This window comes from Sparus aurata, chromosome 13, assembly GCF_900880675.1.
Source record: "Sparus aurata chromosome 13, fSpaAur1.1, whole genome shotgun sequence".
NCBI lineage: Eukaryota > Metazoa > Chordata > Actinopteri > Spariformes > Sparidae > Sparus > Sparus aurata.
In genome coordinates this window covers 33122706-33145311 of record NC_044199.1, presented here as the reverse complement: position 1 = coordinate 33145311, position 22606 = coordinate 33122706, and the positions used below count along the sequence as shown (strand labels likewise).

General features: G+C 41.4%; 1 protein-coding gene and 1 long non-coding RNA gene across 3 annotated transcripts; both read right to left on the bottom strand.

Moving 5' to 3' along the window:
• Window positions 1-4930: 4930 nt before the first annotated feature.
• On the bottom strand, window positions 4931-5866 carry LOC115593840 (olfactory receptor 5K1-like). The gene has a single exon (XM_030437519.1). The coding sequence runs from the start codon at window positions 5861-5863 to the stop codon at window positions 4931-4933; it is 933 nt and encodes a 310-aa protein (XP_030293379.1). The 5' UTR covers window positions 5864-5866.
• Window positions 5867-17468: 11602 nt separating this feature from the next.
• LOC115593919 (uncharacterized) lies at window positions 17469-18719 on the bottom strand. 2 transcript variants are annotated; one of them, XR_003986380.1, is made up of 5 exons: window positions 18584-18719; window positions 18282-18400; window positions 18100-18201; window positions 17855-17953; window positions 17469-17713 (listed from the first exon to the last, which is right to left on the bottom strand). It is a non-coding gene; the product is annotated as an uncharacterized LOC115593919 (long non-coding RNA). The 2 variants fall into 2 exon arrangements; XR_003986381.1 differs by having other exon boundaries at window positions 18557-18658.
• Between the last annotated feature and the right edge of the window lie 3887 nt (window positions 18720-22606).

Below are 22606 nucleotides of genomic sequence, written 5' to 3'. Positions count from 1 at the left end.
ATCTTTACCAAAGCACCCCGCCTCCATGCAGCAGATTTCACAAATCATAAAACAGAACAATGAAGGTGTTGGAGGTTAACATTTCACATCGTATTAGTAAACTAGTGAAGAAACATTAATACTAACAGCTTTGTTGATTGTCTCTGTAACATCCACCAACTCCAATGAAGATCCCCTCTATTGCAGCGTTTTATAGACTCCAGGTTGTGTTTGTGTCGCCCCTTTCATTCCCTTCCACCACAACTTCTTTTGTTTTTGTCCAGTCAAAACTTTTCCAAGCTTAAGTTGTTGAGGAATTGCAAAATCACTACAGGCCATGAGGGGGTAAATTCAGATTGATTTTCAATGGATGTTAAGATTTATTCCAATTTAAAGGAGATCATTCTTGCTTATATACCAAAAACCCAGTGATGAAGAAAGTAAAATATATGTTGAGTTACTGCCTATAAAGAAATATTTTGAGTCCAGTAAAGCGAATAGCAATGATGTAAGCATGTGATTTTATTCATATATTTACCAAGGCTGGACTGATATCGGCACGATAGTCAGCATTTTTCTAATTATCGGTATCTGAGATTTTCTTTCAGATTGCCGCTAAAATAAAATACAGTCATGTAAAAATGTGTTACTTTGGTTCTGATAACTAATCACACCAAATGTGTCAAATAAGTTTAGTCGAAGTAAAAAGAAGCAGAAAATGGAAATACTCAAGTGAAGTACCTGAATGTTGTGCTTAAGAACAGTACTTGCGTAAATTATAGTTTGGTTTTTTCATCACTGGCAGTTCAACATTTCGAATAAAGACCATTTTTAAAGATGAATGTCATCCCAAATATCAGTTTTCATCCTCCATGATGTCTTATAATTGGCATCGGCCCTGAAAAACCATAGGAGTAAACCCGTAGTATTTACAAACCATCATAAACTGGTTGTTAAGATTTTTAGGTGTGTGTGCATGTTTCTCACAATTAACTACAAGCAGGGTCATTTTAACTTACATGACCCCTTGGAATTTTTTACCATCTAAATTACTTGAAGGACACACATTGAATACTGTGAGAAATAACAGAGCACAACCAATTTATCGTTAGGCTGATTTTATCTGCCGATATTAGCCTATGTTGGTGTATATATTCTCCGATATGAAAACCTTATATTTTAAACTATGATGCAGAAAAACATGCTTGGGGTAATTTACAATTGGTGTAATGACATAGTTTGTCCAGTAATGTGCGCTTTGATGGGTGATAAAACAGCTGGTGTCAGGAAATGTAACAGCTTCCTCGCTAATTGTTAAATATAAACCACCACAAAAATTACAATTGACAAAATAACATAGCCACCATGTTCTGAAATGACACACTAAAAACACTCACAAAAAGTAACATTTTAGTTTTAGAATATAAATAGCAAACTTTTGTTGATCTGGTAATTTTTCGATTTTATACAATTGGGAGTCTGCACGGGGGGGTAAACTGAAACATTTACATTAATGTAATATTGAACAGAGTAAACACCACTGCAGAAGTAAGAAAGCTTGCTGTGTCAGACTGGTTGTCGACTCAACTCTGTAATCAGTTTTGACGCCATCGTTTCAGGGTTCATTTACAAACACGAGGGGACACCACACACAATCAAGTGTTTTTGTCACATAATCAGCCATACATGCATGGTTGGAAAATTGCTAAATGTGATAGCAACATGTCTCCACTAAATACATGTACTTAAACACTTTAGTTTGCAGACACATTTTATCAAGCTGAAGTAATCTGATACAAACAGTAACCAGGTGGTGGAAAAATGGCTTCATGGCACAAAGAATTCAGTACAAAGATGGAGACACATCAATTTTCCTCATTCTGTTTCCTATTTACTTTTTTCTAAAATCTGTTTTTTTAAAGAAAAATCTTTTCATTTTCTAGTTAACTTATTTCTTTGAATCAATATAAAATAAATATAATTATTTATTTCTAAGATAAATATATTCATGTAACGCCTTAGAAAAGTAACCCCCAACACTGCAAATCAACATTAAAACATTTATTTATCAGGAATTCCCTATGCTGAGACCCAGAGGAGAGTCATCTTATAGTTAGTTGGCTGCTGGGCTTGCAATGAACTAGTTAAAGCCTTAGAGAGAAAATAATTTGTACTGTAGTTACATAGAGAGAAACAGGGTTTTGATCCTGTTTGAAATGTGTCATGAATCACACATATGTTTGTGAATTAAAAAGATACATTTTCAAGTCGAAAAACTCTCAGTTTGTTGAAATAAAGTAAAATATCATCTAGTTGTATGTTAAACTGCTCAGTGAATTACATCGTCTCACTGAACATGTCACCAAGACCAACATTGCCACCATCTTGACACAGAAAAAATATCAAGAAAGATGAAAATCACAATAAATCTGAATAAATCTCATTGGCTACTGAGGCTGCTGTTGGTTGAATTAATCACTTGTTAAACTGCCAATATGTCTAGTTTCTTTAGACTTCAGTCATCTATTCCAGTGGTTCCCAACCTTTTTTCCTTGAAGCCCCCATTGCCTGTGTCCAAGACAAGCCAGGCCCCCCCCAACCCGCATATACTAAAAGAATAAAGTGATTAATTACAAACTTTTTTTTGCAATGATAAACAACAGTTGTAGGTCCTTGAACCGGCACCTTATCGTGGTGGAGGGGTTTGAGCACCTGAATGATCCTAGGAGCTATGTTGTTAAGGGCTTAATGCCCCTGGTAGGGTCTCCCAAGGCAAACAGGTCCTAGGTGACAGGTCAGACTAAGATTGGTTCCAAAGCCCCTAATAAACAGAAAAACAACAAGGAAGTGTACGTCGCCTGGAATGGCATCACCGGGGCCCCACCCTGGAGCCAGGCCTGGGGTTGGGGCTCGCAGGCGAGCGCCTGGTGGCCAGGTCTTTGCCCACGGGACCTGGCCCGGTGCAGCCCAAACGGGCGACGTGGGCCCGCTTTCCAGTAGGCTTACCACACGCAGGAGGGTTCAGAAGAGGCCGGTGCAGTGTGATTTGGGTGGCAGTCGTGGGCGGGGGCTCCGACGACCCAATCCTCTGACGGTGACTCTAGCCATGGGGACATGGAATGTCGCCTCGATGGGGGGGAAGAGCCTGAGCTAGTGCGGGAGGTTGAGCGGTACCGGCTAGAGATAGTCGGACCCACCTCCACGCACAGTCTGGGCTCTGGTGAACGACAGGGTCACTTCCCTGCGCCTTCGGGTTGGGAATAGATCTCTCACTGTTGTTTTGGCTTATGGGCCAAACAGCAGTGCAGAGTACCCAACCTTCTTGGAGGCCCTGGGAGGGGTACTGGAGAGTGCTCCAACCGGGGACTCCGTCGTTCTACTGGGGGACTTCAGTGCTCACGTGGGCAGCAACAGTGTTACCTGGAGGGGTGTGATAGGGAGGAACGGCCTCCCCAATCTTAACCCGAGCGGTGTTTTGTTACTGGACTTCTGTGCTAGTTACAGTTTGTCCATAACTAACACCATGTTCAAGCATAAGGGTGTCCATCTGTGCACTTGGCACCAAGGATACCCTAGGAGGGAGGTCAATGATCGACTTTGTAGTCATGTCATCTGACCTCCGGCCGTATGTCTTGGACACTCGGGTGAAGAGAGGGGCTGAGCTGTCAACTGATCACCACCTGGTGGTGAGTTGGATCCGCTGGCAGGGGAGGAAGCTGGACAGACCTTGCAGACTTTGGTGCCAAAGTTGCACACACCCCCTGCGATCTCTGGAGCCCAACTAGGGGGGGCCTGGACCCCAGGTTGGGAACCACTGATGTAATCCACCAAACAATACAAAACAAGAGTCAATAGCAGAATAAGCTGTTTGGCAGAGAAGTTTTCGTCGGCACAACCCACATACTCAGCTCTGCTGCTCATCCCGCAAATACATGTTCCTTACAAATGTGGCACAATTTAAAGGGGAAATAAACAGGCTTTCCAACTGTGTAAGATTTATTGCAATGTTACAGCAGAGGAATAATTCACCAAACACAACTTTCCTTACTTTTTGTGCTTTGTTGTTGTTCTAAGATTTTGTCAAATTTATTGAAAGAATCCCTCCAGAGACAGACGTTTTTTAAGAATAAGATCCTTATCTTTAACCACAAACAGCCTCACCAAATCAGCCAGACTCCATTTGCAGAAACAGTGGTTTTATTATTGTACAACACATTTCATTCAAACCAGACAACACTTCTTCTATCTTCACTGTTCCAACAATCACGGTTTCATTGGATCAATATAAACCCTTACTTCAACGTGTTTGATGTGAATACAGTATATCAGGGGAGAAGCAAGTTGAAAATACAATCAATGCCTCTTTTTTAAGGAATCTGGCCTGAATGGTTGAAATAGTTTACTAAATGTGTGATTGACACAGAAAGGTAAAAAGTAAAAGACAGATGATTGATATATATATATATTATTTGTCAAAGAAGTTTACTCTGCATTCATTATCAACACACAGAGGAAAAAGGTAGCAATTTCATAGGCATAGATTATATCAAGGACACTACAGAAGAAAATGTGACTCATCTCAGGTTCTTCGGATTCGTATAATTCACACAACCTGTCCTTCTCTTGAATATTTTAACTCTACTAAATTGAGAGCCACAGGAAGGATTCCTGTTCTGTGCACTTAAAAACATTGACTCCTCAATAAGTTTGCTGGAACATACAGTTCAGTGCCATATTTGTGCTTGACTTGAATGCATGTCATAACTTTGTTTTGATGGGGCACTATGTAGTTTTGGAGAAGAAATTCAACCTCAGTATTTTAATATTTACAACAATAATAAGGTAACAATGCACACAAATATTTTTTGTTTCCTTAAGTGAATAAAAAAGCTGTTTTCAAAGGAAAATATGGTCCCTGCAACAAAACAAACAAAACACTTAGAGGACGTCTTTACGGGGATGGCAAAATCTTCTTGGACTTTGATAAAAACCTCCGTATCTCTTTGGACTGCATGCCAAAAATAATGGGGTTAAGGCTGCTGGGGATGATGTGATACAAAATAGAAGCAAATTTTCTGTAGTCTGAGTACTGAGGGAAGCGATGCAGAATAATTATAGAAAATCCACTGAGCAACATGATCAGATACACAGCCAGATGAGTGCTGCAGCTCTTCAAGGCTTTACTGTTCAAAGACCTGTTCTTACTGGTCAGACAGACAACTGTAATTCTAGTGTAAGTGAGAACCATTGTGCCTATAGAAGAGGTGAACAGGACGACAGTGAAAGTGAGGCCATAGATATTATTAATAAACACATTCTCACAGGAGAGTTTAAACAAAGAGGCATTGTTACAGTATGGACTTGTTATCATCGTCCTGCATCGGTTCAGCCGTATGGTCAGACCGAGAAGAATCCCAACCAGAACAATGGCCACTCCCCAGGCAGCAACTGTCAGCTTTATCAGCATTTTGTTGGTCATTATGATAGCATAGCGTAGAGGATTACAGATGGCCACATATCTGTCAAAGGCCATAATCATGAGCACAGTGTGAGAGCAGGTGCTGCACACATGTACGGTGAAAGCTTGAACCACACATTCATAATAACTGATGAGGCGCTCAGATGGAGGCAGCAACATGTTTACAAGCAAACGGGGCAGAATAGAGTTTCCTAGTATGTCATTAACTGAAAGGTTGAAAAACAGGAGATACATCGGCTGATGGAGGTTTTTGTCAGTGAAAACCAGAACAGCAATGCTTAAATTTGCAACAATTATGAACAAGTAGGAGAAGAAGAGAAAAAGAAACAAAGGATATGTAAAATCCTCTGAGACATTAAACCCTTCCAGCTGGAGTGTGTCGCTGTTGTACGTGTAGTTTTCCATCAACCTGAAAGAACAGCAGAGTGCTGTGAATGTCACAACGAATGGCAACCTATGCATCAGAAATCACATTAAGCCACAACACAAACATGCAGCTCTTCCAGTTACAGATATCACTGTGTATCCCAGAATCAAGAGGTAAGTTCAAGTTTGAGTTCAGGAAATTCATCATGGAAGTAGTAACAATGAGAGCCAAAGAAGTAAATGTTATATACATATATTCAGACTTTGATAAGCACTTCTAAACATTATGTATGAGAAAACTTTAAGTAAATCCATGCATCAGAGATCACTTCCTGACAATGTGATGATTGTACAAACTCTTTCTACATATCTTTACCAAAGCACCCCGCCTCCACACAGCAGGTTTCACAAATTGTAAACTAGAACAATGAAGGTGTTAGAGGTTAACATTTCACATCATGTTAGAAATCTAGTGAAGAAACATTAATAGTAACAGCTTGGTTGACTGTCTATGTAACATCCACCAACTTCAATGAAGATCTCCTCTATTGCAGCATTATATAGACGCTTCCATAGTGCATCCTGGTGCCATGTATTCCCCAGGTAAGCAGCGTACACACCCCCTGCCATCCATGTGATGTAAAAGAAAATGTGATTCATCAGACCACATTCTTCCATCGCCATGTGGTCCAGTTCTGATGCTCACATGCCCATTGTTGGCGCTTTCAGTAGATAATGACCACTGCAGAATGGGATCAGCCCACAAGAGCTGCAGTTCTGGAGATGCTCTGACTCAGCCATCTAGCCATCACAGCTTGACCCTTGTCAAACTCACTCAAATCCTTATGCTTACCCATTTTTACTGCTTCTAACACATCAGAGTTTCAGGACAACATGTTCACTTGCTGCCTAATACAGTATATCCTACCCACTTATAGGTGCCATGATAATTTATTCACTTCACTGATAATGTTATGCCTGATCGGTATACACACACACACACACACACATATATATATACATATAGAAAGAGAGAGAGAGAGAGAGATATTCCAACATATGTATGTATGTATTATATACATACATATGTTGGGATTAATGGTAGGGCAGGTGTGGTTATTAGAAATTAATAATCATTGATAGCAGTTATTACTTTTTAATTAATAGAAAATATGAAATAGTCAAAAACTTAAGGGGGCAGCAGGGACCAATGACCACACCAAAAAAATTCTAAAAGAAGGGTTCACATTAAATGTAAATATTTGTAAAATATGTAGAATTAAAAGAATAGTAAAGAAATTAATCCTAGCACTGATCATCATAACCAGTAATTACCACAAAACATATGCACAAAATAATCATCGAAAAGTGCTCTGTACCATATAATCGAATGTATTCATATTAGCAAATTGATCAAATCAATAATACTTCAATCAACACAACTAAAGCAGCTAAACTTTGAAACTACATCACTAAGACAAAGTCAAGCAACAGATAAAAAACAAGCATGTGGTGTGTGTGTGTGTATAAGGCACAGTGTTGAGTTTATGTCACCAGTTTAGTTCGCCAGGATGCTTGCTGCTGACTTAATTTGCTCTGCTCAGCTCTGGACTGTACGCAACATTTGTCACTTATCTCGGCAGCCAATAGCAGCTGAAGTAAACCTTGTATGTGTGTGTGTGTGTGTGTCTGTGTGTGTGTAGTTTTTTGGTTGCTCCTGTTTGTCTCCTATGCAGCCCACATGAGCTGAAACTGAATGTTTTCAAGCAGTTGTAAAGTGACAAATAAATTAACTCTGTACTTCAGAAACAGCCGAATAATGAAATATATTGCCTTTTTTTATATATAATAGATCCTCGAGATCCTACGAAAGAATGATCTGCCCTCAGGAGTCTACGTAGCCACTATCGAGTAGCCTATCCCCTCAAGTAAATGTGACTGCACAGTTCAAAGTTGGATCTCATTTAAAGCACTGAGCACAAATGTATGGGTCGCTTCATTGACCTCTGTACTGTCAAACAACTCAGCACACTGTGAAGTTATTTATTTTCACACTTTTTGCGGAAATTGAAAAATAAGTTGAAGATTACCAGCATGTGATCAAATCATCTTAAGTCATTTTAAGTTTATTTCTGGGATAATTTCTTTTTGAAAACCAAACTGTTGATTTCTTGACAAAAATAAAAAGTATTTTATTTGGTACTTGTACTGAATATCCCTCAGATTATAGCAACAAAAAAAGACAGTATGATAGGGTAGATGGACTTTATTTTTACTGAAACTTTTTTTTACATTCAGCTCATGAAAGAGTCATTTTTGCCTATTTGAAATGATGAGTTAAACATTTGCTAAAACATATTCCTACTACTGCTACTGAAACAACAACCACAACTACTACTACTGAGGCATTTCAATTCTTAACAGAAAAACAAAATTTTTGGAAGAGTTGTCCATCTGTTGAGGGGAAATTTCCTTAAAGGGAGAAAGACAAAGAGAATCAGATATAAAGATTAATGAGAGGAATCAGACGATATCATTTTACGACGATGCATTCATAGGAAAAACAACACACGATCTTAAAATGTGTCTAATGTGACAAGTAACTCTTCTTACCTCAGCTGATGTTTATCTTGTTGCCGGCACCAATGGATCCTGAGTTTTGACCAACACTGACCCCAGAGACGTTTCCGATACTGGCGCAATCTCCCAGTCCCCCTGATGAAATATGAGGATTGAGGAAAGGAGTAAAATGTTAAGCACAGAAACTCAGATTGTTGGCATAAAGATGCTCTTGTCTGAATATCAGTAATGAATCTAAATAAAGGGCTCATACCGACCCAGCAACATGAGGAATCACTCACCTTTGATGTCATACTGGTTTTCTGCTCCGATTTTGCCATCATTTGCTCCGCAGACGTTGACATCAGTGACGTTGCCCAGAGAAGCATTTTTCCCAACACCACCTGTAAGTGTAGTCGTTAGAGAGATTTAATGAAACTGTCAAGTTAACCTGATAGAAAAATATAATCACACCTTCATTTACCTTGTACATCATAGGTATTATCTGCACCAATTTTGCCTGCGTTGCAGCCAGCACTGACATTCTTGACGTTAGCAATTTGCGACATTGTTGCAGCTGAAGTCTTGACAGGCAGAGTCACTAAGAGGAAAGCAAAACAGTGATCGTCATAACAATCGGTCAAGACAAAATGAAGTACATCTGTTCTTGTCTAGTAGCTTAGCTTCGAAATAAAATGCACAAATAAAAATGAGATAGAAAGATGCATTTTGTTGTATTTTAAAGAAAGCAGTTTACAGAGATGTAATGATGTCTTCAGCTTACCACAGGATTCAGTTGTTTGTCGTGAGCTGTCAGGTGAGCTTGTTGAATTTGGAAGAGACGACTCAGCCTTTATAAGTGCTCTTGACATGCGTGTTGATGGTTTTTAGGAGGAGGAACTTTCTAAATATGGTTAACAGGTTTTATTGTTTACCTCGCCTCAATTCCACAGAAGTAAAAAAGAACGTGGAGATTGTGTAACAAATTCTCAACATCAAGCATTTCAGATAAGATCACAAGACAGCAGTTACAACAGGCTGCCACTTGTTCAGTGTCCTCACAACCTGTCAAAAACTAAAACTTCCAGGGAAGCTCTGCTGCGTACTCCAGAATATTTACATGACTGCAGATTGTCATTATAACCAACTCGACAGGGTAATGCTCACCTTTGAAAGGTGTGTGGTCCTTTGGAGGAATCCCCAATTCTACCATGTCAGATAGAGGAGCAGACAGCATGTATGGCATTGTGTGGGTAAGTGGTTTGCTAATGTCACGATGTTAACAGTGTGCCTCATGCTAACGGTGACGTTAGTACAGGCAGGCATACAATAAGGACAACAAACTAGGTTTGGGGAGGTTTCTATTTTAGCCGGTCCAGTCTGGTGTATAAACTTCAACTGTTTTGATTTTGTTCCAATTGACTGAACCAGCATTTGTCAGATGTGACGTCAGGTGGAAAGACCTAGTAGCATGTGGCTAGTTAGCAGGAGTCCAAGGATAGCTGATAGCTCAGCTCAACAGGTGGTGTCATCAATTACGCAGATGAATCTATTGGCATAATGCACATTAACACGTCACAAGCAAGTAAATCAAGCTTTATGTAACCTGTAGTTTCCCCGATAAAAACACACCACCCTGTTCGATTGATGCAGTCCCTCTTGAACAGCCGACTGCTGCTCTTCTTGGGTTACAGGCCGACTTTCCTCCAGAGCCGCTCTTCACTGCCAGACTGATGGAAAGGTTGGATATCCAAAGGGCCGCCGACCCTCCAGGTGCTGCTCTGTGGCAAATGCTGCCTTGATGAAACAAAGACTACTACTTGACGTGTCACTGCTGCCATCTGTTCTCCAGTTTCTTTCTGCTGAAGTCTCATTTTATGTAATAAATTGTTGTTAAACATTTGAATTCATCTGAAAAATCAGTACTGTGCTGTGTCAGGTATCCTGTACAGGTGATCATGTGTGTGATGAATAAGGAGGTCACAAACAGGTATTGACTCAGCTCTACCCTCATTTCCACAGAATCCCAAAGGGTGTGAGAGTGTTTTACGAACAGAGTTGCATCAGAACATTTCCAGTAGCAAAGCCAGAAGGTGAAGATGACAGAGAGCAGCCACAACAAGTTTGTCACCCAGAGGTAACAAGTGAACTAAGAACTGGGGCAAAAATAAATGCTGGAAGGCTTTAAAAGATCATTTTCAAAAAAGAATGCAGCAGTTTTCAGAGGATTGCCTTAATGTTAACATTTGTGGAGCTGAGAACAATTAGCCATTAAGCCATTAGTCAGGTTTCATTTCAGGGTTTTAATCATGGGTTTATTAATAGGACAGCTACAGAGATGACAGAGAAGAGGGTGACAGAGAAGGCAGTGACACGCAGCAAAGGGCCCCAGGCCGGAACTTGAACTCGTTGCACAGACAGTTCCAAAAATAAGTGTAAAATTGGTGGTACTGAGTTGGAGTGAAGTTGACTAACAAGGTGAAACACAGAATTGGGTGACAATGTTTTGCTACATGCTTCACAACCAGTCAAACCAAAAAAGGGAACAGTAAACTTAAAGGTAGCAATAGAAAACTAGAAGAACTACTAGAAAACACAGTGAACTGAAAGAGTTGGAGTTTTATTAAAAATACTTGTGTCCCCCCCACCTCTGAAATCAAAATTTTAGTCCTTGCCCCCACCAAATGAGCTTATCGGCACGAGCAAACACGTTTAACATTCAGTACCACTCTGCTTTTAACTATGTCTCTCTTGGTCCAGCCTTTTCATGTTTCAGCCTCACTTACCATATTTCAAAGTGTTGATTTGGAGTATGCACAAAAGTATAATGCACAGTTCAAGTACAAAGCTTGCAGAATGATGCAGTTTACTTCTGTGAGGGATGTTGTTAATTTAAAGAGGATTTGCAGTGGATGTGTGGGATCATTTAGAGGGTTTTTCATCATTTAGAGCGTTTTTCTGTGGTGCAGGTTTTGCTTTGTTGATTTATTATTAATGTTGTTAAATTAAGTTTACTTTTACTTACTTGTAAAGCTTTGTGGTTACATTACCTTTTCAATTTCTCACCAAACTAAAGCGCCATAATATTATAACACATTTTTGCTCTCAATCCAGCCTACTGTCATTCTGTGACCTCTTCATGATTTGATTTTGAACTGTTGTAATAATGTCCCCCTGGAGCCAAGCTGGCCCAGACAAACCAGCTTATAGACTGGTGACCAGACTGCTTTGTGAAGTTGTGTAAGAAGGACAGTAGTTTGATGTATTAAGGTAGTAATTACGTACAGAAAGAAAGAACACAGAACTTAAAAGCAAGAAGCTGCCTCGCCTGTGCACTCAAATGAAGAATAGAGAGAAGAAGCAGAGGACAGCACATGATGTTGAGAGAGGAAGACGAATGGATGGAGGAAGTATAAAGTGTAGTGTTGAGTTTATGTCTGCAGCGGAGTTCACCAGGATGCTGGCTGCTGACTGTATTTGCTCTGCTCAGCTCTGGACTGAACACAACTTTTTTCTGTCCATCACTTATCTCAGCAGCTAATGGCATCTGAAGTAAACTGTGTGTGTGTTTGTGTGTAGTTTTTTTCTTTTCTACTGTTTGTCTCCTATGCAGCCCAAAGGAGCTTAAATTGAAAGTTTTCAGGCAGTTGTAAAGTGACAAATGAATTAACCTTGTATTTCAGAAACAGCCAAATAATACAATATATTGCCCTTTTTTATATATCATAGATCCTCGAGGTCAGGGGTGCCCACATTCTTCCCAGTAGAGGGCCAAAACTGAATCTCGGGGGAGGGTTGTTGGCCAAAATGTTAATTTTGCAGTACATTAAGTTAAATATGGATAAATATAGCATACGTGTACAAAATAAACACTATTAACAAAGTAATTTTGAAAATGAATGACACGGTTTATTGTGCTTCACATTTATGTTCATAAAATTACTGAACATCCATATGGCTTCTTTAGATTAGAAAAATGACTGAAGCACTATAAAATATTTGAAGACAGACATGTGTGGCAGACAGAGCCATCAGTGGTACATTACTATTATTTACATTTAACATTTAACAGGATTTACATTTAGCACAGCTCATGTTCAGAGTGTGGTGAAAATTGTCTGTGTGTTTTTATGGTGAGAAGAGGTTGGTTTGTTGTTTGAAAAATGTGTTATCCAGCAGTATGCAGTGTCTAACTCCGACCAGCAGAGGGCGCGTTCGCTACACTGTTTGTGTTCAGGTACAAGGGAAATCTCGCGTGAATATGGTCAGAGAATGAGAACACACACTTGAGTGTGCAGTTACTATTTGTGTGGCGAACTGTGACGATAAAATACATATTTTTGCTCTTTGCAGGTAAGAAGGGAGAGTTGGAATTGTGTAATGGAGGAGTGAATATGTTATGTCGTAGTTTATGATCCCGGTTTGGTTTTATGTGGGATTGTTTATGAACGTTACTTGGTCAGTACTGAAAACGGCTAGCTAGTAGTTAGAACTGGTTGCCTAGCTACCTCGAGCGAGCGTGAGGCGGGAGAGTAGAACAATGAGCCGGTCTAAAGAGCCCGGACTGCTCGTGTCTAGTTCATAGATAAATAGATAAAAAGGTTACAATAGATACATGATTGATTTGATTAATTTGACAATGTTTAGACATGATTGGCTGACTGTGTATTTGATAAAACAAGTTGATTCTGAATGTTCATGATTTTTCTGTGTTAGAATATCAAGAATACGTTCAGAGAATGAGAACACACACTTGAGTGTGAAGTTACTATGTGTGTGGTGAACTGTGATGATAAAATACATATTTTTGCTCTTTGCAGAACAAAATAAAAGACTTTCAAATTAAATGTGTAGTGGAGGGCAGCTTCACTCTGCACCACGCTACACATGCAACATTACTAGGCCTTGGGAATATATCTTCAAATCAAAGACATTTAGTGCAATATAGTAACATGTGACAAAACATGCCCCGATGGGACCAAAATCCATTCTTTACTGGTTTGAACAATAATTTTTAAATCAGGAATAGTTGTAGAACTGGACAGCAGCTTGAGAGAGTTTGTATAAATAAATGTACTGTATTTACTTGAAGATATTTAGTGTGATAAGCAAAGTAACATGTTACAAAAAATATAATAAGCTATGCATGATAAGCTAAAGATTACCAGCACGTGATCAAATTATAGTGAGTCTTTTTAAGTTAATTTCTGGAATAATTTCTTTTTGAAAACCAAACTGTTGATTTCTTGACAAAAATGAAGAATATTTGTATTTTATTTGATACGTGTACTTGATATCCCTCAGAATACAGCAATGTCAGTCAGAAGTAAAAAAAAAACAAAAAAAAAAACATTGAGCCAAGACAGTATGTTAGAGTAGATGTACTTTATTTTTATTGATACTTTTTTTACATTCAGCTCATGAAAGAGTCATTTTTGCCAATTTGAAATCCTGCGTTAAACATTTGCTAAAACATATTCCTACTACTGCTACTGAGACAACAACAAATACTACTTCTACTACTACTATTCTCCAGAGTTGTCCATTTGTTGAGGGGAAATTTCCTAAAACGGAGAAAGACAAAGAGAATCAAATATAAAGATTGATGAGAGAAATCAGACGATATCATTTTGCGACGATGCATTCACAGGAAAAAACAACAGACAATCTTTAAATGTGTCTAATGTGACAAGTAACTCTTCTTATCTCAGTTTATGTTTAACTTGTTGCCGGCACCAATGGATCCTGAGTTTTGACCAACACTGACCCCAGAGACGTTTCCAATACTGGCACCATCTCCCAGTCCCCCTGATGAAATATGAGGATTGGGGAAAGGAGTAAAATGTTAAGCACAGAAACTCAGATTGTTGGCATAAAGATGCTCTCGTCTGAATATCAGTAATGAATCTAAATAAAGGGCTCATACCGACCCAGCAACATGAGGAATCACTCACCTTTGATCACACCAGCATTTACCATGTACGTGACAGGGTTTGTGTGTATCAGGTTTGCCTGTGTTATTGCAACCATGAACTTCCTTGCAGTTACAAATTTACGACATTGTTGCAGCTGAAGTCTGGACAGGCAGAGAGTCACTAAGGACAAGCAAAACAGTCACTCAAGACAAAATGAAGTACATCTGTTCTTGTCTAGTAGCTTAGCTTCGATATACAATGCACACATAAAAATGAGATAGAAAGATGCATTTTGTTGTATTTTAAAGAAAGCAGTTTACAGAGATGTAATGATGTCTTCAGCTTACCACAGGATTCAGTTGTTTGTCGTGAGCTGTCAGGTGAGCTTGTTGAATTTGGAAGAGACGACTCAGCCTTCATAAGTGCTCTTGACATGCGTGTTGATGGTTTTTAAGAAGAGGAACTTTCTAAATATGGTTAACAGGTTTTATTGTTTACCTCGCCTCAATTCCACAGAGGTAAAAAAGAACGTGGAGATTGTGTAACAAATTATCAAAATCAAGAATTTCAGTTATTGTCACAAGACAGCAGTTACAACAGGCTGCCACTTGTTCAGTGTCCTCACAACCTGTCAAAAACTAAAACTTCAAGGGAAGCTCTGCTGCGTACTCCAGAAGTTATACATGACAGCAGATTGTCATTATAACCAACTCGACAGGGTAATGCTCACCTTTGAAAGGTGTGTGGTCCTTTGAAGAAGTGTTGTCTTCATGGAGGAATCCCCGTTTCTACCATGTCAGATAGAGGAGCAGACAGCATGTATGGCATCGTGTGGGTAAGTGGTTTGCTAATGTCACGATGTGAACAGTGTGCTCCATGCTAATGGTGATGTTAGTACAGGCAGGCATACAATGACAACAAACTAGGTTTGGGGAGGTTTCTATTTTAGCCGGTCCAGTCTGGTGTATAAACTTGACCTGTTTTGATTTTGTTCCAACCGACTGAACCAGCATTTGTCTGATGTGATGTCAGGTGGAAAGAGCTAGTAGCATGTGGCTAGTTAGCAGGAGTCCAAGGATAGCTGATAGCTCAGCTCAACAGGTGGTGTCATCAATTACGCAGATGTATCTTTTAGCATAATGCACATTAACACGTCACAAGCAAGTAAATCAAGCTTTATGTGACCTGTAGTTTCCCCGATAGAAACAGACCACCCTGTTCGGTTGATGCAGTCCCTCTTGAACAGCCGACTGCTGCTCTTCTTGGGTTACAGGCCGACTTTCCTCCAGAGCCGCTCTTCACTGCCAGACTGATGGAAAGGTTGGATATCCAAAGGGCCGCCGACCCTCCAGGTGCAGCTCTGTGGCAAATGCTGCCTTGATGAAACAAAGACTAGTAGTGATGTGTCACTGCTGCATCTGTTCTCCAGTTTCTTTCTGCTGGAGTCTCATTTCATGTATCAATTTGTTGTTAAACATTTGAATAAGACATCTCATTGAAACGCATTAATCTGAAAAATCAGTACTGTGCTGTGTCAGGTATCCTGTACAGGTGATCATGTGTGTGATGAATAAGGAGGTCACAAACAGGTATTGACTCAGCTCTACCCTCATTTCCACAGAATCCCAAAGGGTGTGAGAGTGTTTTATGAACAGAGTTGCATCAGAACAGTCTCAGTAGCAAAGCCAGAAGGTGAAGATGACAGAGAGCAGCCACAACAGGTTTGTCACCCAGAGGTAACAAGTGAACTAAGAACTGGGGCAAAAATAAATGCTGGAAGGCTTTAAAAGATCGTTTTCAAAAAAGAATGCAGCAGTTTTCAGAGGATTGCCTTAATGTTAACATTTGTGGAGCTGAGAACAATTAGCCAATAAGCCATTAGTCAGGTTTCATTTAGGTTTTTTTGTGGGTTTATTACAGTTTTTCTGGATTGTTTACACACATTTTCTGAAAGCATGCCTCATGCTCTCAGAACTCTACACACAAATCAAAAATCACACACACAATGGGCAAAACCCCTCAATTCTCCTGCAAAATGAAACTTTACATTCAAAACAATATTATTTCTTCTCAAAATGGTGTCTTGTTTTCAAATGACACACACAAACCATCAAATGAATAGACATTTATAAGACTCAGTTGAACACTGATGTGCTCAGTGTAAAACACTATGATGAATGGAAAACACTTCTTCTTCATTCATCATCATGACTTAGGTCTTTTTTGTTCAGTTACACTTACTACAGTCAGTACATACATAAGTGTGTTGTAAAATAATTGAGAATATTGTTTTTATACTCAGAACACACAAATACACGGTAACAGATATATTTTATTTCTCCCACAAACACAATGTACACAGTGTACATCCCAACCAACACACAGTGCATATACAACAATATACGGTCTACATACAAAACAACAGAAGAATTTACTGTACACAGTTACAGTAAAAAAAAAAAAAAAAAAAAAACTGTGCAGCATGCTCTCCTCTGTTTCGGTCTGGCCGCAGCAGCTCATCCACGTCACAAGCAATGTTTTCCCTGGCCAAGCAGCAAGAGAAATATCGCCTAGCATGGTGAATCCAGCCATGAAAAGCACCAACTGCTATATATCCACATGCGTCTTCCATAGCTTGGAGAAGGGGTATATGCATTTGTGGATTTCGGTCATACACTTTCCATCTCCAGGCAGAAAAAAAATTCTCAATAGGATTGAGGAATGGAGAGTATGGAGGGAGATAAACAACTATAAAGTGTGGGTGGGCAGTGAACCAGTTACAAACCAGAGCAGCCCAGTGGAAACTTACATTGTCCCAATTGACAACGTACCTGAGCTGCTCTGGTGGAATGAGTGTGTTGTGTAGGGTGTCCAGGTGTTTGCCCATGTGATGAGTCAGTACACATAGTAGGGCAATTGACATAGAATTTTGAATGACAGTGTGTTCCTTGTGAAAACAAGAGATTGTCTTTATGAAACTGCTATAATAACAGAGCTCTGTGACACAGCCCAATGATTAAATGTTATAACTGGAATAGATTTATGAACTGTGATTTTGTTATATTGATTTTGTTCTGTCCAAAAATGTAATGTGTGTATAATTTCCTTTTGAAAACCAAACTGTTGATTTCTTGACAAAAATAAAAAGTATTTCATTTGGTAAAAAAACATTGAGCTAAGACAGTATGATAGAGTAGATGGACTTTATTTTTATTGAAACCTTTTTTACATTCAGCTCATGAAAGAGTCTTTTTTGCCAATTTGAAATCATGAGTTAAACATTTGCTAAAACATATTCCTACTACTGCTACTGAAACAACAACCACAACTACCACAACTACTACTGAGGCATTTCAATTATTAACCTAAAAACATAATTTTTTGAAGAGTTATCCATCTGTTGAGGAGCAATTTCCTAAAAGCGAGAAAGACAAAAAGAATCAAATATAAAGATTGATGAGAGAAATCAGACGATATAATTTTACGATGATGCATTCATAGGAAAAACAACACACAATCTTAAAATGTGTCTGATGTGACAAGTAACTCTTCTTACCTCAGCTGATGTTTATCTTGTTGCCGGCACCAATGAATCCTGTGTTTTGACCAACACTGACAGAGACATTTCCGATACTGGGACAATCTCCCAGTCCCCCTGATGAAATATGAGGATTGAGGAAAGGAGTAAAATGTTAAGCACAGAAACTCAGATTGTTGGCATAAAGATGCTCTTGTCTGAATATCAGTAATGAATCTAAATAAAGGGCTCATACCGACCCAGCAACATGAGGAATCACTCACCTTTGATGTCATACTGGTTTTCTGCTCCGATGTTGCCATCATTTGCTCCGCAGACTTTGACATCAGTGACGTTGCCCAGAGAAGCATTTTTTCCAACGCCACCTGTAAGTGTAGTCGTTAGAGAGATTTAATGAAACTGTCAAGTTAACCTGATAGAAAAATATAATCACACCTTCATTTACCTTGTACATCATAGGTATTATCTGCACCAATTTTGCCTGCGTTACAGCCAGCACTGACATCCTTGACGTTAGCAATTTGCGACATTGTTGCAGCTGAAGTCTGGACAGGCAGAGAGTCACTAAGAGGAAAGCAAAACAGTGATCGTCATAACAATCGGTCAAGACAAAATGAAGTACATCTGTTCTTGTCTAGTAGCTTAGCTTTGATATAAAATGCACAAATAAAAATGAGACAGAAAGATGCATTTTGTTGTATTTTAAAGAAAGCAGTTTACAGAGATGTGATGATGTCTTCAGCTTACCACAGGATTCAGTTGTTTGTCGTGAGCTGTCAGGTGAGCTTGTTGAATTTGGAAGAGACGACTCAGCCTTCATAAGTGCTCTTGACATGCGTGTTGATGGTTTTTAGGAGGAGGAACTTTCTAAATATGGTTAACAGGTTTTATTGTTTACCTCACCTCAATTCCACAGAAGTAAAAAAGAACGTGGAGATTGTGTAACAATAATGTCACAAGACAGCAGTTACAACAGGCTGCCACTTGTTCAGTGTCCTCACAACCTGTCAAAAACTAAAACTTCCAGGGAAGCTCTGCTACGTACTCCAGAATATTTACATGACTGCAGATTGTCATTATAACCAACTCGACAGGGTAATGCTCACCTTTGAAAGGTGTGTGATCCTTTGGAGGAATCCCCGTTTCTACCATGTCAGATAGAGGAGCAGACAGCATGTATGGCACTGTGTGGGCAAGTGGTTTGCTTATGTCTCGATGTTAACAGTGTGCCCCATATTAACGGTGATGTTAGTACAGGCAGGCATACAATAAGGACAACAAACTAGGTTTGGGGAGGTTTCTATTTTAGCCGGTCCAGTCTGGTGTATAAACTTCAACTGTTTTGATTTTGTTCCAATTGACTGAACCAGCATTTGTCAGATGTGACGTCAGGTGGAAAGAGCTAGTAGCACGTGGCTAGTTAGCAGGAGTCCAAGGATAGCTGATAACTCAGCTCAACAGGTGGTGTCATCAATTACGCAGATGCATCTGTTGGCATAATGCACATTAACACGTCACAAGCAAGTAAATCAAGCTTTATGTGACCTGTAGTTTCCCCTATAAAAACAGACCACCCTGTTCGGTTGATGCAGTCCCTCTTGAACAGCCGACTGCTGCTCTTCTTGGGTTACAGGCCGACTTTCCTCCAGAGCCGCTCTTCACTGCCAGACTGATAGAAAGGTTGGATATCCAAAGGGTCGCCGACCTTCCAGGTGCAGCTCTGTGGCAAATGCTGCCTTGATGAAACAAAGACTAGTACTTGACGTGTCACTGCTGCCATCTTTTCTCCAGTTTCTTTCTGCTGGAGTCTCATTTTATGTAATAAATTGTTGTTAAACATTTGAATAAGACATCTCATTGAAACGCATTCATCTGAAAAATCAGTACTGTGCTGTGTCAGGTATCCTGTACAGGTGATCATGTGTGTGATGAATAAGGAGGTCACAAACAGGTATTGACTCAGCTCTACCCTCATTTCCACTGAATCAAAAAGGGTGTGAGAGTATTTTATGAACAGAGCTGCATCAGAACAGTTTCAGTTAAAGCCAGAAGGTGAAGATGACAGAGAGCAGCCACAACAAGTTTGTCACCCAGAAGTAACAAGTGAACTAAGAGCTGGGGCAAAAATAAATGCTGGAAGGCTTAAAAAGATAATTTTCAAAAAAAGAATGCAGCAGTTTTCAGAGGATTGCCTTAATGTTAACATTTGTGGAGCTGAGAACAATTCGCCAATAAGCTATTAGTCAGGTTTCATTTCAGGGTTTTTATCATTGGGCCTCTCCAAGAACCATCACCTTATCGCGGTGGAGAGGTTTGTGTGTCCCAATGAACCTGGGAGCTAGGTTGTCAGGAGCCATGTGCTCCCGGTAGGGTCTCCCAAGGCAAATGGGTCTCAGGCAAGGGGCCAGACTAAGTATGGTTCAAAATACCCCATGAGAAATAGAGGTGTGAGGCGAGAGACCCTGCCCGGAGGAAGCCCGGGGCCCACGTCCGGAGTCCGGGCCCAGACAGGCCTCGGCAGCCCAGACCTAGGCGGCAGAGGCTGACTCTGGGGACGTGGAATGTCACCTCTCTTGGGGGGAAGGAGCCGGAGCTGGTGCGGGAGGTTGAGCGTTACCGGTTGGATCGGGTGGGGCTTGCCTCCACGCACAGCATCGGCTCTGGATCCAAACTCCTGGAAAGGGGCCGGACACTATTCTTCTCCGGAGTTGCCAAAGGTGTGAGGCGCTGGGCGGGTGTGGGGATACTCACAAGTCCCCGGCTGAGCGCCGCCGTGTTGGAGTTTACCCCGGTGGACGAGAGGGTCGCCTCCCTTCGCCTAAGGGTTGGGGGGAAAACTCTGACTGTTGTCTGTGCGTATGCACCGAACAGCAGTTCGGAGTATGCAGCCTTCTTGGAGGTCCTGGCTGGGGCCCTGCAAGGGGCCCCAGTGGGGGATTCCGTAGTCTTACTGGGGGACTTCAACGCGCACGTCGGCAATGACGGAGATACCTGGAGGGGCGTGCTTGGGAGGAACGGCCTCCCCGATCTGAACCCGAGTGGTGTTCTATTATTAGACTTCTGTGCTAGTCACAGTCTATCTATAATGAACACCATGTTCGAACACAAGGATGTTCATAAGTGTACGTGGTACCAGAGCACCCTAGGTCGAAGGTCAATGATCGATTTTGTGATCGTATCATCTGATCTTCGACCGTGGGTTTTGGACACTCGGGTGAAGAGAGGGGCAGAGCTGTCAACTGATCACCACCTTGTGGTGAGTTGGTTTCGGTGGCAGGGGAAATCCCTGGACAGACCTGGTAAGCCGAAACGAATAGTGCAGGTAAGCTGGGAACGTCTGGGGGAGGCCCCTGTCCGAGAAGCCTTCAACTCCCACCTCCGAAGGAGCTTTTCTAGCATCCCTGTGGAGGCTGGGGATATCGAACCTGAATGGACGATGTTCAAAGCTTCCATTGTTGAAACTGCAGCTGTGTCCTGTGGCCATAGGGTCTTAGGTGCCTTAAGGGGTGGCAACCCTCGGACACCGTGGTGGACACCGGTGGTCAGGGAAGCCGTCCGACTGAAGAAGGTGTCCTTCAGGGACATGTTGTCGCGGGGGACTCCTGAGGCAGTTTCGGGGTACCGACGGGCCCGAAGGGCAGCAGCCGCAGCTGTTGCAGAGGCAAAGCAGCGGGTGTGGGAGGAGTTCGGCGAGGCCATGGAGAAGGACTTTCGGGCGGCGCCAAAGCACTTTTGAAAAACTATCTGTCATCCCCGGGAGGGGGAAACGGGGAACCATCCAAGCTGTGTACAGCAAGGATGGGGCCTTGTTGACTTCGACTGAGGAGGTCATAGGACGGTGGAAGGAGTACTTTGGTGACCTCCTGAATCCCACCCAGCCACCCTCTGTAATGGAGACAGAGCTGGAGGATGATGGGGTATCATCGCCGATTTCCCTGGGTGAAGTCACTGTGGTAGTCAAACAACTCCACAGTGGCAAAGCCCCAGGGATCGATGAGATATCACCAGAAATGCTGAAGGCTCTGGGTGTTGAGGGGCTGTCTTGGTTGACACGCCTCTTCAACATTGCGTGGGGGTCGGGGTCGGTGCCGAAGGAGTGGCAAACAGGTGTGGTGGTCCCTCTCTTTAAGAAAGGGGACCAGAGGGTGTGTGCCAATTACAGAGTCATCACACTACTCAGCCTGCCTGGGAAAGTCTACTCCAAGGTGCTGGAAAGGAGGGTCCGGCCGATTGTCGAACCTCAGATTGAAGAGGAACAATGCGGATTCCATCCTGGTCGTGGAACAACGGACCAGCTCTTTACTCTGGCAGGGGTCTTGGAGGGGGCCTGGGAGTACAATCTCCCAGTCCACATGTGTTTTGTGGATCTGGAGAAGGCGTACGACCGGGTCCGGATGCTCTGTGGGAGGTGCTACGGGAGTATGGGGTGAGGGGGTCCCTTCTCAGGGCCATCCAATCCCTATATTCTCAAAGCGAGAGCTGCGTGCGTATACTCGGAAGTAAGTCGGACTTGTTCCAAGTGGGTGTTGGCCTCCGCCAGGGCTGTGCCTTGTCCCCAATCCTGTTTGTGATATACATGGACAGGATTTCGAGGCGCAGTCGTGGTATGGAGGGGTTACAGGTCGGTGACCTTAAGATCGCATCACTGCTTTTTGCAGATGATGTGGTCTTGATGGCATCATCGGCAGTAGATCTACAACGCTCACTGGAACAGTTCGCAGCTGAGTGTGAAGCGGCAGGGATGAGGATCAGCACCTCTTAATCTGAGGC

Excerpts from the sequence above, each read along its gene's own strand:
- LOC115593840 (XM_030437519.1), bottom strand. The coding sequence starts at position 5,863 with ATGGAAAACTACACGTACAACAGCGACACACTCCAGCTGGAAGGGTTT.